This window comes from Diachasma alloeum, unplaced genomic scaffold (assembly GCF_001412515.2).
Source record: "Diachasma alloeum isolate Michigan unplaced genomic scaffold, Dall2.0 Dall_scaffold_00195, whole genome shotgun sequence".
In the NCBI taxonomy this organism is placed as follows: Eukaryota; Metazoa; Arthropoda; class Insecta; order Hymenoptera; family Braconidae; genus Diachasma; species Diachasma alloeum.
Window position 1 is genome coordinate 643089 of NW_021680360.1, and position 18497 is coordinate 661585.

Genomic DNA, 18497 nt, shown 5'->3' on the forward strand with positions numbered 1-18497 from the left:
GGGGGGGGGGGGGGGAATGAAAAATGATAAAGGATAGAAACTGTGGAGAAATAATAATTGATGCGACGTGAACGATTGTGATCATTGCAAGCACATTACGATTGGATTTAAGTGGAGGACAGAGAGGAGTGAGTTTAAATACTGAGGAGTGAAATAAAGAAAATAAATAACGACTCGGTGGTAGGGACTGGTTGCCCGCGTCACCGGCCCAATAATCCCACGACGTTACTGCCTGGCGTTGGGAATAAATCAGTGAAAATAGTGTCCATGAAGCGAGAAGATGAGGACACGGAAGCTGACGGTGGCGATGGGTCTTGGGATAGGGTTTATCATCATTTTTATGGTTATCGTTACACCTGGTGGGGGACAGGTGACAAGGGGTCTTGAGAAAAAAGGGGGCAAGGGGGTGGGGAAGATAAGGAATAAAACGGACAAGGGAAAGTATGAGCCGGATTATATTGGGGGTAAGGACGACGACAGGGATCTTGGCATGAGGAATAATCGAGCTATCAACTACACCAGGTAATTATCATTAATCTAATTTTTTTTTTTTAGATTTTCAACTTTTGTGGAGAGTATTTATTGCTGAAACGTAATAAGTTGGTTTGAATAGTTTTGCTCGGTGGTACGTGGGGTTTCGCGGAGAAAAGGCTTGACATTATTTTGCTGAATCAGTTATTATGCAGATAATTCAGTATTTATTGAGGTGTGGGAAATCAACTTGCTGCGTTTTAACACTTGCTCAGTGATTTGATTTAATTTTGTTGGCTTTGAAGTTGACTCTCTCCAACTTTCCTCTGTATTTTTTATAATATGCCTCACGTTTCGGTGACTTTCTTCGGTCATTCCTGTGGAATAAATATTTGTGTAGTTGAATGTGGTGGAATGGGGAAATTTTTTTGAGAGTGAAGTATTGAGTTGCGGATGTCGGGAAGGGAAAGAGTTGAAAATGTATTTCAGGTGATTTTTTTGTAGAGAATTTTGGGAACTACGAAAAAAGCTCCTTGACATTTTTCTATTTGAGGTGAATGTCCCGATGCCTGACTATATGTGTAGACGAACTTCTTTGGATATTCAATGGATTTTGTGGTGCTTGCAATTTATCATTTGGTGTCAGATTTGGTCAGATTTTGGCGGTCCATTCAGAGAAATAAATTGCTGCATTCAGAGGGATTTTTTGCCCATCAACGTTTACGATGCTCTCTTTGATCACCTACTTGAACATTTACTTTCGTTTTATTCTTTAAAACAGTGATAAGATGGAATGCAACTCTAATTGAATTTATGTCCTTGATAACTGTGTTCGAATGCCAGGTGGATGGACAACTTTCGTAGTGAATTTTTATGAGGAAAATTTAATGGACTACAAAATATTTCTGACATATTTATGTGAACATTCGAGTTTTAGAGGCATCCAAAGAGTGACTGAACAGTTTTCCACTTTTCTTCAATTTACATTTGTGATAACTATCTATGGATGTAAAGTACATAGACAATTTTTTATAATGAACTACAGAAAAAACATCTCGTGACATTTTCCTGAAAAACTACCAGCTCCAGAGATACGCTAAGAAAAAGAAAGCGAATTAAACCAGCTTTATTACGAATTTTTGTAAATAGAAGTAGTCAGGAATAGTATTTTTCCGGGCTGCTGCGATGGGGTTTTTTACTCGTGTGGTTGGCCAGTCCTCGCCTTCGGCTCGAACGCCAACGTCACACGAGTAAAAAATCCCATCGCAGCAGTCCGGGACAAGATTTTTTTGTAGTGATTTTCAAGTTTTCGAGTTTGGGAAGTATGCAATACCAATTCCCAGACGAGAAATCGTGAGAAGCAGTACAGAAAAAGATATTTTGCAGAAAAAACTCAGTAGATTGTGATTTTTGTGGATGCTTTCCAAACCGAATTGATTTCCAATTTTGAGAATCGTAATGCACGTTATTCTGACCGTAAATTACGATTTCAAAAACGTAATTTACCCGTTCATGAAAATCGTGAATTACGTTTTTGAAAACGTGAATTACCATTTCAAGAACGTATTTTACCTTCAGATTTTTCTGTGTGTTCACTTGTGCTCCAACATTTAGATCTTCATTTGTAATCTTGAATGAATTCCTGAAAAAAATTGAGTATTAGGTTTGAGTACTATTGCTATTTATCTTGAGTTCTGTTCGTACTTTTGAAAGGAACCAGCCAGGTGCTCAGTACAAGTACTTTTTCAATTTGTCTCGAGCAATAAAAGTACTTGTGACAAGTACCGAGGTACTTCTCACGCATGATACTTGCATCCAGTTCCTTTGTGCCTTCAACGAAGTACAAAATTTGCCTTTTTCCCAGAAACAATTTGGTACTGGGTAGAAGTACTTTTTCTACTGACCAAAAGTATTTTTTTTTAGTACACTGCGAAAAAAATTATTTTTGCCAAATATTCATTTACTTGACAGAAGTATTTATTTTTTTTAAATGGTATTTCTCAAATCGAGTCATTCTCTGGCGAACCTAATTAGGTTCCAATTATGACAATCATGTTGCTCTAGAGCATGACTATGTTGCACATGACCATGGATCAACTCCTCCAATTTTTATTCTTTTTTTCTAAATTTCTTATTTTCTACAGGGAAGAATGTCGATTAATTTTTTAATGCTTGTAATTATTGAGAGAGTTCACTCAAAGTCATAACCGACATGATCCTTTTCTAGAGTAATATAATTTCCATGATTGAAGCCTAATTAGGCTCGTACTGGAGAAATACGATATTGAAAAAGTGAATACTTCTCTCAAGTAAATGGGTATTTGGCAAAAATATTTTTTTTCTCACTGTACAGTCGAGCACTGAAGTTCGTAAACAGAATACATAGAGTGCAAGCTCAGGCTGTTTGAGCACTAAAGTTCGTAAACAGAATACATAGAATGCAAGTTCAGGCTGTTCATGAACTTTAGTGCTCGACTGTATGATCCACGAAATTTCTGGAACTAGGTTTTTTCTTTATGTAAGAGCTAATTATTCATCCTTCACGTTTTAGCCCAAAGGATGGAAACCTCTTGAGCGTGAGTGATCACCCAAACACAACGATCTCCCCAAACACCACCTCGAATCATCATGATCCTCATCGTGATAAAGAACGGCCCCTGAAGAACATCACGATTGGGGATGGAATCTGTCACAGTATCGATATTCGGAATTACATAGAGCATTTGGAGATGCTGAGACCGTGTCGTGTGATCGAAGGATTTTTACAAATTGTTCTTATGGAGCATGTTGAGCCGAGTAAGTCGATTAAGCCGTTTGAACTACTGCGTGAAATCACGGGATACTTGTTGCTCTATCGTGTGGGGAGTATCAAGAATATTGGACACCTCTTTCCGAACTTGGCTATTATTCGAGGGGATAAACTGCTAGCTGATTATTCGCTCATGGTGTATGAAATGCCAAATGTTCAGGAGGTAATTATAATCATTGTCATTCATTTGGCCTACACGGAGAGAAAAATTCAATATAAATTACCAGAAAAAAACATAAAAATTACGTTTCGAAACGTAATCCGCGAGCGAAGTAAAATTCAATAAAAAGTGTGAGTCGGAACTGAAATTGTACGAATCGCCACGTAAATTCTACGATTTGTTTCGTAAAAATTAACCACCCGTCTGATGACTCACCGCTGTGGGGACATCAAGTCGTTCCGTAATTTTTCCCCAACGATTGAGAAATTTTATGAAACGGAACGTAGAAATAACTCACCAGTTTCATAAAAATTGTTGAACGTTCAAGAATTTTTGATTTTGGAGGCATAATAAGTCGGCAAGTTTCTGTAAGATTTTACTTCTTCGGGAAAAATTACGTGACAATTTCGTATTTTGTTCGATGATGAACCTGAAAATTCACTGAATGTTTTAGATTTTTTTCTCTTCCACTCCTATAAAAATTGCCGGAAAACGATTACCCATTGCGGATTACGTGAATTGTTCCGTAATTTTTACAGAATATTTCTCCCCGTGTACAATTGCATCGTTGCATCAATTGCCGTTAATGAATCATCTCGTTAACGAATTTTTGTACATTTTTTCGTAAATCGTTCATGAACAATGTGTAATGTTAACTCTAAATTCATCATCTGATGAAAAAAACAGCAGGGGACAAGAAGCGTATGACAGTGAGCATGTCACTGAGTGATGTCTTATTTTTTTTCTGTCTTATTTACTTCTGATCTGAAATATTACGAAAGTTTATAGTTTTACAACACTAACTAGCAGCAAAAATTTCAGATATTTACTGCCACCTCCATGGGTGTCATAAAAATTCCAATGTTTCAAATACTTCGAATGAAGGGGTATGCATATTTTCTGTCCAAATTTCAAGTTGATATCTCGATTTTCGCACAAGGTTTTTATGGAAAAACATGAATGGGAATATCATCAAAACTTTGTATGAATGGGTGTATACGTTTTGATTGATTTAGATAGAAGGCATCGAATCGAATATTTTGAAAACAAAACAATCGAAATCGGTCTGCAGGTTTTGAAGATATCTGCGGAAAACGATTCTGACAAGCTCGCATACAGACATGGGCACCAAACGTCGTATTTTCACGTTTCAGACCATTCTACATCATTTCCAATCAAAATTAGAGAATGTCAAAATTGGACGATTACAATGCTTTCATTCGGAAGCAAAAACAAAAACTGTAAATTTGAGTTCAATCATTCTATGAAAATCTATAGAAATCAGACAAATCCGGGTATATGTCATCCTTAAATTTGAACTTAATGGAAAATTCAGATGAATTAAGGACTTTCAAAACACAAATTCAATGATTTCCTTGTTCTTTGATTGAATTTATCGTCGTTCCACTGAAAATTACTATCAAGCTGTCAATGAAATTTAAATCTCTTCATAAATGCCTGGTGACGAATGGAGCTTTTTGATCCAAGGCCTTTCGTGTGTACTGCTGACATTAATGAACCGTAGGTTAACAGAAAAAATTGAGTCGTCACGATTTATCTTTATAGCAATAATGGCTGTTGAAAATTCGAGAATTCTATGAATGTGTCGCACGGTACGCGACATTTTTACACTTTACAACGAATTCACCCAATTTTCTTCATTACTTTTTCTCTTTTTCACGTCTATTGTAACATTTTCACTGGACTTATTGTACAGCTACGATTGATCGATCTTGAGTCCCATCACGTACGATCAATGACGTACCTATATGGCTCTCCATTGTCTCCTCCCTTTATCAATCTACCATTCCCACGCAAAATCAACGCATTTCGTGTCTTTTCAACGAAACCGTCTGGTCTCGACCCGTCATCTCAACGGGTCAACTGTCGTTAATTATTTAAGAGAATTAAATTATCCTCAGCATTGTCTTCTCTTTATTCATGCCGTCCATACATCTGTTATGATTCTGGCGCAATAACAAAAACAGTGATGAACACCTTTACCTCATTCGAACAATTAACTGAGGTTTTTTTGTTCTTTGTTTTTCAGCTTGGTTTAACGAAGCTGACGAAAATAGCTAGGGGTGCTGTGAGATTGGAAAAAAATCCGTCTCTCTGTTTTGCGGACACGGTGGACTGGTCGAAAATTGTCGTTGCTGGCACCAATTTCATCAAGGATAATGCGAATAAAATCTCATGCCCAAGTAAGTTGTACCTAAAAAACAATAAAATTAAAGTTCCACGAAAACGATTTACTGGAATATTTTAGGAGACATGGGTTATTGGAAGTTTTTTTATAAAGAATGAAGGTAATGGCGAACAGCTCAATAATATCATCTGCTGTTTTATAAATATTGCAAGATAGAAAAATGAGTGTTGGAATGCCAAACGTTCGGGAAGTTATATTCTTCGTCAGTCATTGAATCTACAATTGAAAATTTCCAGTTGATGAATCGTATCATTAACGAGTCTTTTGACATTTTCTTCACAAAGCCATGAACAATATGAATTCAATTAGTAAGGTAACATTTTAAACATCCACGGGATGAAACAGTCAATGGGAAGTGTAAATTTCAGTTCAATTATTGCATAAAATTTCATAGAAATCAGGAAAATGCAGATAAACATATTATTGATCTATAAATTAATTGATAATTTAGCGTAATTTGGTAGTGAACATTCATAATTTGATTAAAAAGTCAAGTAAGCTACGGAATTCTCGATTTTCCTGCGACCTAAAAATATGATTATTAAATTATCGATGTCATTTGGACTTTCATGATTTTTCTTTCCTAAATCAAATTTATTTTTGAATTTTCTGTTGATGATATGCAGCTTCCGATAAGGAAAGTTGTGGTAATCACCTCGGAAATCGATTCAGATATTCACAGATGAATATCTAAACTTGAAATATCACCTCGAGAATCGATTTCTCGAACTACCCTTAATCGAAAATGACTCGATGCCACGATTGGTCAGTTCTCACGTGACTTAGTCCCGATTAGATTTTGGACGATATCGATCGAACCGGTTCTTCAATTTTTTACGATAGTAGAGTGAAAAAAAAAGTGATTCTACATGGAGTGGACGAATCGTGCTCTTGGCGCGGCCCCAAAATGGGTCACACTTACTTCAACACACTATGGACAACAATATGTATATACTAATCCACCCGCCGTGAGAGCGAGCGCAGCGAGCGACCAACAACCCAATTCACTAGTTTCAAACGATTTTCGCCCCACCGACGGAGATCTAAACTTAAAATATCTCCTCGAAAATGAATTTTTTATCAAATGTCGACATTTCAAGATCTCTAGAATCATTTTCAGTCATTTCTAGAAACATGCTTGTCTCCGTGTCTGCGTGTAAATATGTATATCTCCGATTGGTGAGTCCTCAAGTGACTTAGTCCCGATTAGATTTTGGTCGATATCGATCGAACGGTTCTTAAATTTTTTACCATAAAAGAGTGAAAAAGAGTAATTTTCTACATGGAATCGACGAATCGGGCAGCTCTTAGTGCAGCTCCAATGGGCCACATTCACACAGCAAAAATGAATGTCTGAATTTCACACTACTTTTGTAGACATTTTTCACACTAAAAAACATTTGGATAAAATGAAAATTGTTATGAATTTCAGACCAACAGGTGCCTAAATGTCTTAATTTATATTTGAAATTCAGACAAATTGTCATTTTATTCAGACGTTTTTTAGGGTCTGAAAAACGTCTACAAAAGGTATGTGAAATTCAGACATTCGTTTTTGCTGTGCAGTTCAACCCATTTTCACCAACCATATGTATATACACTGATAGAACGGATTAATTATTGTTAATGAATGGATTTTGGTTGGAGGTTAGGGGCTATTCGGTCTCACCAAATGTTCATTCGTTAATAGTTAACGAATGTATATTTGAGGAGCCTTGTTTGACTTGACTTTCGCCATTCAAGTGAACCATTCGTTAACTATCAACGAATATCCATTTGGCCATAGTCAACTCTACCATTCGTTAATAGTTAACGAATCTCGTTTGGAATAAATGAATCATTCTATCAGTGTACCAATAACTCAGTTCACTCGTTTTAAGCCAATTTCTCTCCGCAGATGAATATCTCCCTTCCCGCAAAATAAAAATTTACAGGCCAAAAGATTATTTTCCACACTCGTTTACATCAGGAGTTTCAAAAGCCCCTATATAACATGAGCATTAGCATTTAAATTGATACACACGCATTGCTCAAGGGTAAGTAAACACGCGTTTTAGTTCCTCTACAGATTGAGCTCGAGAAAATTCAGCGAGGCGCATATTCTCTTATCATTCGGCGTGATAAACACAGAAACTTGCTCTGAGAAAATGTTAAAGGAGTCCCGCTGGGCTACCGTTTGTCGGCTCGGTCATAACTTGCTGTTTACATTTTTCCGTATTTAATTTTTTCTTTTTTTTTTGCTTTACTTGCAAATTCCAGGCTGCTCTGGGTGCCCCGGTGGCCATTGCTGGTCGACCAGTGTCTGCCAGAGAACAGAAAAACCGAAGTGCCATGCACAGTGCCTCGCTGACTGCACCGGCCCTACTGAATATGATTGCTACGTTTGCAAGAATTTTACTCTGAATGGGAAATGTGTGGAAGCGTGTCCCAAGCATTTGTAAGTATTCCAAATTTTATTCCACTGTACACAAATGATGTCTGGTTGATAATGTTTGTCCATTTTTTGACAAACAATTTTTCTTTCGTCGAAGAGGCACTTAATTCCAACAGCTTGTGTTGTACACAAAACTCTTTCTCTAAGCCATTAGGCAATCACAACAAATTATAATTAGATTAAATTTCAATGAAAATCTTTTTTCATTCTGGACGAAAACGTTTAGAATGCTAACTGCATTCCTCATCAGAACGGTTTTATTCCACAAATCTAAATACAGATTTGAAAGAAAAATACGTCCGTCTATTAATATCCATTCACATTATTGATCTGATGTTACTCAATACCCAGAACAGATAGATCCAACATCAGCTGTATTAATTAAATGAATCAATCCACCCATTTATTTCAGGAGCGAAGTGGTAAAACGGTACAAGTCAATTTTGACTGTTGATCAGTTTTCATTGAATATCTCGGAATCTAAGGGAGATAGCAAAATTTTTGTTATAACCTTTTTTGTAGAGCCGGTTGATTGCTACAACAAATGTAATTACGGAAATTTTGCTACCTCTCTTAGATTCGGAAATATTTCTCAAAAACTCAGATGGGAGATAAGTCGACTTAAACTGTTTTACCACTTCGCTACTGATTTAATTTCATGTTGGAGAAAAAACGTGAAGTTAAAACTAGTGGAATACTCGCTAGTGAGAGATTCAATTTAGAGAATTTTTAACCCCAGTCTGATCCCCAAACACGACTCTGCGATTGGTTACCGCCGCGGGGATTCCCCGCCGTTATTGAGACTTTAGAGTTGCCGAATTCACTCTACACTGCCCGAGTGAGTGAGTTTAGCGAGTGTTTGGCAACCTCGCGTCATGGGCGATTACACTTAACATGGGGAAAAAATAATTCATCTGTCCGAAATAATTGGTTTTCTTTAGGAATTTCGGGAAATATGTTATTCTAAAAACTACTATAATTTTTTAGACATTTCAATTCACAAAGACACATTTTTTTAATTTTTCCGGCTAACCAGTGAGTTGTAATTAGGGTGACCAATCTAGGGTTAAGGGTGTGAAAGTCATACAATCATATGTACAATTGTTTTTTTTTTAGAAAGAAAAAAGTTTTTTACGTGCTAACAAATTACTGGTCTCAAGTAAATTTATTTATTTATTTTTATAGGTATTAGAATTTTCTTTCTCAGTGTATGAAGCTCACTTTTCTAACGATTAATCCTTTACGGGTGCATATTCTGAGCGCTCCTTCTACGAATACACTGAGGTGTTTTATCACCCTCATCGCTACCTTCATCTTCCATTATAAACGCTACAGCTTCATGATATTCTCTCTGGAGCAAGTTGGTATCCGTAGAAAAAATATGAAAAATTTGCCTTCCTAAAAAATTTATCAATTAATTGCGGGAGAAACATTTGATAAAATCAGCATAGGATTGATTTTTGACAAAATTTTCTTATGATCTTTAAGGAACTATTTTTAGGGTAAAAATAGATTTTTATGCCACTCATGCCTGAAACCGGCTGGATTACATACTCGACGCTTCGCGTTTCGTGTCTAATTCAGCCGGTTTCAGGCTTCGTGACATAAAATTTTGTTCAGTACTTGTTGGGAAATTTCGTCCTTAACGTGTGTGGTTACATCACTCGCCTTCGGCTCATGCTGTAAACCCCACACACGTTAAAGACGATATTGTCCCACATGTACTGAAATATACTATTATTATTGCAAGCATTTAAACCTTACGGTTTATTCTGCAGTAATAATACAATGATTTTGTATGAATTTACACAAATGATAATTCCTTACATACTTATTCCCTTAAACAAGTACAATACATGAGATTAGATTTAGGGGAGTTACAAAAGTTGATATTTTTTGTGTGTTCAACTCGATATATTTATAGCTTAAGTAATAATTAATAGTTAGAGTTTAGACTTTTAGGTTAGAAGAATTTAGGGATTCATCTATGATAACTATTACTTCTCTATCTAGGGCGTAGAGAAAAACATTAGCATAGTATGGGGGGATAGAAAATAGATTGTTTATAAATCATTTATAAAAAGATCTCGTAATTTTAAACCATAGACATTTTTCAATAATTGTGAAAACTTATAAGTTATAGAGAATTAGAAATTCTTCATAATGAGGCGATAGTGCGTATGTGTTTTCAGTTTTCTGTAATTCCCTCATTTTTCATGGTTTGTCAAAATAGAACGAAACGTATTTAATCATTTTTTATTTAATATAAGAAAAAACCTTCAACAACCCAATTTATTACAATGGGGAAAGGAATGGCTATTCAACGGAAACGTATGTAACCAACAGCCAAAAAATTTCCTTGACGTAGGATTTGAATGTCAGTTGGATAACCTTCTCCATTAACTTATTCATTTTTCAAGTCGTAAAAGGTACTTATGAGAATGAATTATGTGGTTTAAAGGGGTTCTGATAAACTTTAATAACTCTTTTATATCTACCTCTTAAGGTTCTCGCATTCTGCGATAAGACGTATTTATTGGGAGATCGAATAATCGTAAATGTTGGAGATCAATTTTAATAAATACTTTGAGTTAAGGTTTATTGGAATCTATGCCGATTTTGAGATCGCGATTTTGGGATCGCGATGATTATACGGATTTTCTCAATGACGTTTTATTGTTATTTTATAGTGATTGCTTTTGGGACGACAATGGCTTCTTAATATAAACGATGTAGCGGATGTAACATGATTTTTTTCTTTCAATCATTTTAATTAGCTATTGAAATTCTTAAAGACATTCAGAAAAGTTAGTGTAACATTTATACACAGATTATTTCAATAGTCCCATTGGAAAATTCACGGAAATGCCAAAATCATTAATTAATTAATTAATGGTTTAAACAAAATGAATTTATTGAAATAGTAAAATATAATATGTTGGATTCTTTAAACTTTTTAATTATGAAATCAATCCGGGACCGAATAGTTTTGAGGATTTTTTTGTTTTCGTAAGACTTTTTTTTGCTACAAAATAGTATTTTTCCGAGATGTTGCGATGCAATCATATGAACTAGAAAATTACTATTTCGGCCGAATGACGAACATTATTTCTTGTCATGACGCGCAGCCTCCGAAATTTTTTTTTCGGAATTTTCCGCTAAAAAAGCCTTTTTCATTCTCTAAACATAATCATCGCTGAATACTGAAAATATCATATTCGGTTCATTACCCAGAATACCTTATATCCAAGGAAGAAATTTTTTCCATCAACAATCATCATCATTCTTAAAAATGAACATTCAATTTTTCAGATACTCACACGTGTCTCGAAGATGCATAACGAAGGAAGAATGCTTAAAAATTCACGATCCCCAATTAAACGGGGAGGATGAGGTGAAGAGACGTCCATTCGAAGGCGCGTGCATAACCGACTGCCCCCAAGGCTACGAAGATGCGATTGAAAACAACAACGTGAGTTAAAATTCACCATTTTTTTTTATTCTTGCGACGTCATTAGCGATTTCAAAGTGTTTGAAGTCTCCAACTTTTGGCAATCAATTATTAATTAGCGAGCAATATTTCTCATGTTTATAAATAAAAAATTCAGTAGCAAAGTGGTAAAATGGTTTAAGTCGACTTATCTCCCAGTTGAGTTTTTGAGGAATATTTCCGAATCTAAGAGAGTTAGCGAAATTTTGGTAATTATATTTATTGTAGCTCTTAATCGGCTCTACAAAAAAGGTTATAACAAAAATTTTGCTGTCTCCCGTAGATTTCGAGATATTCATTGAAAACTGGTCAATAGTCAGAATTTATTTGTACCGTTTTACCACTTCGCTAGTGAATTAATCATTTAGCGTCGAAACTTGAGAGTAACAAATTTAAAAAAAATTCATGCAAATTCTCTATTCGGGGGGAGGTGAACACTAGGGGAAGAAGAGCACTACCGATTATTCAGCAATAGTGCGCGCAAGAAATTTGATGTTCGGTATGATTCTTCATGAGCTCAGTACTGAACTATCCCACTCCAAGTCGCGATGAAAAATTTATGATACGAAAATCAGAAAAGCTGGCCATTTATCATAACCGTATGTGAACAATAATTATATATTCTTTTTCTCTCCCGACATTCCGAGGTGAGCCTTTTTCTAATTTCCATCACTCGTTCGTAAGGTTGCAATGTAGTTTTTATAGCGGTCCGGCCGACCGACAGTTCGGTGTAAAGGTTAAATGCGATAATTGGCGTATTTAATAATTTGTAATAATTTATAATAATTTGAAATATTGTGTGTCGGAGTTGTTAATACAAGTTCAACTCGGACACGAAGGTGAACATAATATCAGTGAGGAACTAACGATATTGCGTGATACATTACTGAAGAGCTGGAGCTAGAGCTAGAGCTAGAGCTAGATGCATGGATCTGTGTACATTCTTCAGATCCAAATTTTTTTATAATAATTCGAGCCAGAAATTAATAGTAGTGAATGCTAGCCCAAGTGCAGACTAATGTATGTGATCCAACGCCGGACAAACAGATAGGGGAGAGTGGGGCAAAATGAAACAGCGGGGCAAAATGATTTCTATAGTCTGACCAAAATTCCTTTTCCCTTTGAAAAAAATAGTTTTCGTTTTCATTTCAAAATCAACAATTTGACAATAGAAACTATAGACACTCGTTACCTGAAACTAAGTTCATACTAGAAGACGTTTTGGCTGGACTATATTTCTATTTCTATGTTTTTGAGGCCGTCCAACTTCCAGGTTTTACGGCCCGTGATCCCTTTTAATCGAGGCGTTCCGTTCATTAGGAGGCAGATAATAATACAGAAAAAACAGGCCGTTATCCCTCTTAATTAGGATTTTTCTTTGATAGTGGGAGCCCATTGTAAAGATTATGAAATTAGATATCGAAAAAAAACTAGCCGTTATCTCTCTTCATTAGGATTTTTTTCTTTAATAGTGGGAGTCGGTTGTGGAGATTAAAAAAGTAGAGAATCACTTTTTGAGCTGCCACTGATTGGCGGTCATTTTTGTTCAACTGGAGCCAAATGAAACAATTGAAAAATGACTGACGCAATTCAAGCAAAAAAAAACTTTTCCTATTAACTTTTTTTTTTCAACATTTTTTTATTATCAGGAGTACTGGCGAGAGTAATAATTTTCCATTCAGTAAAATTATTATCAACAGTACTCCCATACTAAAAAAAAGTCAATAAACAAAAATTGATAGAAAAATATTTTTTTTGCTTGACTTGCGTTAAATAGTGGTTTTCGGCTGTTTTATTTTACCCCATTCTCGCCTACAAAAAAATCATGTCGTCGTTAAGTTTGCCAGAATTACATTTTTCACAAGGTTCATGAAGCGATTTGACTACGTAATATTTCGGTGTAATATTATGACCAGTAATTTTACAAGCCTGTAACATCTACTGGTATTTCCTTGCCACATCAGAAAATCTGTCATATTAAACTCATTCATTATTTATTCGATTTACTTTTGATTCCAGCCCACATGTCGTCGCTGCGCAGGCTCCTGTCAGAAGATACGTCAGGGGGCGATAATCCGTCACATATCCGATGCGCAAAAGCTTAAAGGATCAACAATGATCAAAGGCTCCCTAGAATTCCAAATGCGCAATAGTCATCCCCTAGTGATGCAGGAACTGGAAGACGCATTTGGGGATGTGGAGGAGATAACGGGATCATTGAAAGTGACCCATTCATTTCCTATTACTTCTCTGAGCTTCTTCAAGAAACTCCGAATAATCAGGGGTGAAGTATTAGAAATCAATAACTCAAGTCTGGTCATTCTGGACAACCCGAATCTCTCGAGCCTATTCCCCTCCACGCAGGACGTGCAGATTCTAAACGGACGATTGTTTTTCCACTACAATCCGAAGCTCTGCTATTCCAACATTACGAGCTTCGCTAAAAAGGTGTGTGATGAGTTATTTTTGCTGTATTATTTTTTCCCACAGGATTGATTCAGTTGTGAAGTGAGGAAGATCAAACGAGATGAGTTAATTTGAGGCTGACATCACTTTTTTCAAGATATTTCGAAATTGATGAACTCGCGAAATTCTAGCAAAATTCTAAGAGACCTCACTGAGAGGGTTTTAACGAATTATCTAGCCATCCTTACGTGGCCTACAGAAAAAGGACGATCTGTAAACTAATTTATTCGAGTACTTCTCAATAACATTCAACGGTTAATAAGGGTATGCCGGGATTCTTTCGAGTTTTCTTGAAAATGCGAGATGTTCTTCAATTTTTTTTAGACAACCTGAGAATTTCTCAGAATTTTCTTCATTTTCTAGTAAAATCAGAAAATTTCGAGTAAAAATCCCCTCGAGTTTTTTTTTAGAAAAACTAAGAATTCTCTCGGAATTTCTATAAAAAACCTACATTTTCTCAGGTGGAGGACTAGACTTTTGAATGACATTCAATGTTTAATAAGGGAACATCAAAATTCTTTTGATTTTTTTCGAAAATTCCGAAATTTTTTCAAATTTTTTAAAAAAACCTAAGAATTTCCTAGAATTCTCTTCATTCTCTAGTACATTTTCTAGTACAACCCGGAAGTTTCTAGAAAAACGGAAAATTCTCCCGAATATTCTGAAAGAACTAAGAATGCTCTCGAAACTTCTATAAAACTTCAGAGTTTTCTCAAATGGAGGACAAGATTTTTTAATACCATTGAACCATTCTTCAAAATTTTTTGTATGCTTTTGAAAATCCGAGAATTTCTTCAAATTTTCTTTATAAAACCTGAGGATTTCCAGGAATTCTTTTCACTATATGCCAAATTTCGAAGATTTTTGCAATCGGAAAAACTCAATCACTTCCCAAGATTTATAAAAAAAGGATCTTCTCAAATTTCTTAGAAAAGCCCGAGAATTTTCTTATTCATTCCTTCACCATATTATCATCTCCCAGAAAATAAAAATTTCCGGGAGATTCGAAAAATCTCGAGAAAGTCCTGAAACCTTTTACATTGCATCCTCTTGTATGGAACCCAGCACACTACTCAATACGCAAATCCCTCACGGAGGCTCTGAACTACTTAACACCAAAAACCCTCGAATAGTTCTCCCTTAAAACTTTACAAAATTAAACGCAAAGAACTACCAGCTTACAAAAAAGCAAGCTTCACGACTAGATAGATCCTAGTTTTAATTCTCAAAAACAATCTCAAATTGCTTCACCCACGCAATTACCAAAACCCACGAAACCACTAAACTCCCGAACATCTTTCCCCCAGGTTGGTATAACCGATATTACCGAAATGGAAGTCCAGCCGGAGTCGAACGGTGACAAGGTAGCCTGTGACACGACAAACATCCACCTAGTAGTCACCGAGAAGGGTCCAACAACAGCCATCTTCGCGTGGACAGTCTACACCCCGAGCAAGGACCAAGTCCTGCTGAGCTACCTCCTGAACTACATAGAAGCCAACAACGAGACAGTCAACGTAACCCACGAGAACAACGCCTGTGGCCACAACAAATGGCACATAATGGACGTCGACATACCGGACAAAAGTCCAACTCGAGGTATCATCACCCAGTACGTCAGCGACCTGAAGCCCTACACCCGCTACGCAGTTTACGTGAAGACCCTCTCAGCCCGAAGCAGAAACACGGCAAACGGCTTGACCGGTCAGTCCCAAATTCTCTTTTTCCGAACAGACCCTGACGTGCCCTCACCCCCGACCGAGGTCCTCTCCTACCCCGACAGCGAAAGCAGCCTGAACATAACATGGGAGCCCCCAGAGCAGCCAAACGGACCCATCGCCTACTACATAATATCCGGTTACCTCCGTTTCCACGACTCTGAGCAACTCTCCACCCGCAACTACTGCACCTACGGTCTTGAGCCTGGCCAAGGCCTCGAGACAATCCGCGAAGTCAAGATCAAGGCCCCCGTGATCCCCAACACCGACTGCTGCATGACGGAGATTCTCCCCAAAGACGAAAGCTTTCAGATCTACTGCTCAGCGAACACAACCATCAGTTCAATTCCCCAGGAGCGCAAGAAGTACTGCACCTTCCACAAGTACGACGACGACGATCCTTACTTCTCAAGTTTATATTATCCATCGTCCTCGCTGTCGAGGCGAGACATAAAGATCATCGAGGCTGGGAAGGATCTGCTGGACGACAGGAGAACGAGAATCTACAACAACACGTATTACTCGTTCGTCTTCAACGCAAGTGCAAACAGCAGTTCGTATTTGGTGACGAGCCTCCGTCACTTCTCGTCGTACACGATATCGGTGGCAGCATGTGGTCTGAGGCTCAGCAACGGCACAGACTTGTGTTCCACTGTGGAATACACAAATGCAACGACTTTGAAGCGTGAGCACGCTGACGATGTGCAGAACGTTCGAGTTCATGTGTTGAACGATACCATTGTCACGATCTCGTGGGACGCTCCGAGGTCTCCGAATGGTCTGACAGTCGCTTATTACGTGGACTACGGTCCCCTCGATGTGAAAGACGCTACGAAGACCTCCACCTGCATCCCAGCGTCCCTATTCCGAGGGGAAAAGGTGATAAGCAATTTGAGCCCTGGGAGGTACAGTGCGAGGGTTAGATCGAGGTCCTTGAGTGGGGATGGGCCATGGTCGAGGGAAGTAGAGTTTGGTATTGGATTGAAGGAGGATCATACCACGACAGTCGTCGTCGTTGTCATCATCGTCACCCTCCTGGTGGTCTTCGTCGTGGGCCTCTTGTTATTCAGAAGCAGTCAGAAGAGAAAGCAGCAGGAGAGGCTGATTGCCAGTGTCAATCCAGACTACATCGAGTCGAAGTACGTGAGGGACAGCTGGGAGGTACCTCGGGAGAACCTGGAGCTCCTCGAGGAACTCGGCCTTGGGAACTTTGGAATGGTGTACAGGGGAATTTTGAATGGTGTGACTCCAGTCGCTGTCAAGACTATTCCGGATAATTGCAGTGAAAAGGACAAGAACGAGTTTCTTAATGAGGCCTCTGTCATGAAGAACTTCTCGACTTATCACATTATCAAGCTGCTGGGGGTTGTTTCTGATGGTGTTCCTCCGTATGTCATCATGGAATTGATGGAGAATGGCGACTTGAAGACGTACCTGAGGAGGATCAGGGATACAGCACTGGTGCCTGATGTACCCAGGATCATCAGGATGGCCAGTGAAATTGCCGATGGAATGGCCTATTTGGAGTCGAAGAAGTTTATTCATCGCGATCTGGCAGCGAGAAATTGCATGGTGTCCAAGGATATTGTGTGCAAGATTGGGGATTTTGGAATGGCCAGGGACATTTATGAGACTGATTACTATAAGATTGGGCAGAAGGGGCTGCTACCCATTCGTTGGATGGCACCTGAGAATCTTTCTGATGGGGTCTTCACGTCTGACTCGGATGTTTGGTCCTTTGGGGTGGTCCTCTGGGAGATTTTGACGCTGGGAGAGCTGCCTTATCAAGGCTTCTCTAATGATGAGGTGCTGCATCATGTGCTGAGGAAGGGGACTGTTAACATACCGAGGAATGTTCCGGAGATTGTGCTGAAGCTCATGGAGAAGTGCTTCAAGTGGAGGCCCAGTGAGAGACCCACTTTTATGGAGATTGTCGCTGAGCTCGAGCCATTCGTTGGGCAGGACTTCTGCGAGAAGAGTTTCTATCATTCGGAGGAGGGAATTGAGCTGAGGAATGCTGGACTTAAGAAGGTTTATCATCATGCTGCGCAGATCAGGTTTCACTGGGGGAGCGAGACTGCAAGGTGGGTCAGGGAGTTTGAGGACAATGTTACGTTGCTGGATCAGACTAAGGCGGGGACGAGTAGGGGGAGGATTTTTAAAAATGGGTTCCAACATTTTGGGAATATTCCGATTATGGAGGATGTCCCCTTGGATCGGTGATGAGGGGTATTCATTGGGTAGTGGGGAGGGGCGGAGAACGGGGAGTAAGTCCAGGAGGATTGAATCCGTTTGGTATTTTTCATTTCATTTCATTCGTCTTTCAGTCGTCGATAACTTCATGTTGGGGGTCATTCATGGTGTTCCCTAATGGCTAGAGAATTCTGTGAAAATTCCCGAAAATTCTACGATTTTCCAGAAAATTCGAGACTATTCAGTAGCGAAGTGGTGAAACGGCTTAAGTTGAATCATCTCCCAGCTCCCAGAGTTTTTGCGGAATATTTCTGAATTTAAGGGAAATAGCGAAATTTTTGTAATTACATTTGTTGTAGCTCTCAATCGCCTCTACAAAAAAGGTTATAATAACAGTTTTGCTATCTCCCTTAGATTCCGAGATATTCATTGAAAACTGGTCAATAGTCAAAATTGACTTGTACCCTTTTACCACTTCGCTACTGAATTCGCTGATTTTGTGGAGCAGTCGTACATTTCCTGAAAAATTCAATTTGTGTCGATTCAT

The 18497-nt window shown here is 38.1% G+C and overlaps 1 protein-coding gene across 1 annotated transcript; it reads left to right on the forward strand.

The window, feature by feature from the left end:
- The first annotated feature begins 17 nt into the window (after positions 1 to 17).
- On the forward strand, positions 18 to 17980 carry LOC107048588 (insulin-like receptor). The gene is made up of 7 exons (XM_015271818.1): positions 18 to 522; positions 3023 to 3443; positions 5491 to 5644; positions 7909 to 8086; positions 11396 to 11555; positions 13593 to 14021; positions 15347 to 17980. The coding sequence occupies exons 1-7, from the start codon at positions 281 to 283 to the stop codon at positions 17978 to 17980; spliced, it is 4218 nt and encodes a 1405-aa protein (XP_015127304.1). The 5' UTR covers positions 18 to 280.
- The last annotated feature ends 517 nt before the right edge of the window (positions 17981 to 18497 follow it).

Excerpts from the sequence above, each read along its gene's own strand:
- LOC107048588 (XM_015271818.1), top strand. The coding sequence starts at position 281 with ATGAGGACACGGAAGCTGACGGTGGCGATGGGTCTTGGGATAGGGTTT. Across the intron at positions 523-3,022 it reads CGAGCTATCAACTACACCAG|CCCAAAGGATGGAAACCTCT; the intron begins GTAATTATCATT and ends TTCACGTTTTAG. Across the intron at positions 5,645-7,908 it reads GAATAAAATCTCATGCCCAA|GCTGCTCTGGGTGCCCCGGT; the intron begins GTAAGTTGTACC and ends TGCAAATTCCAG.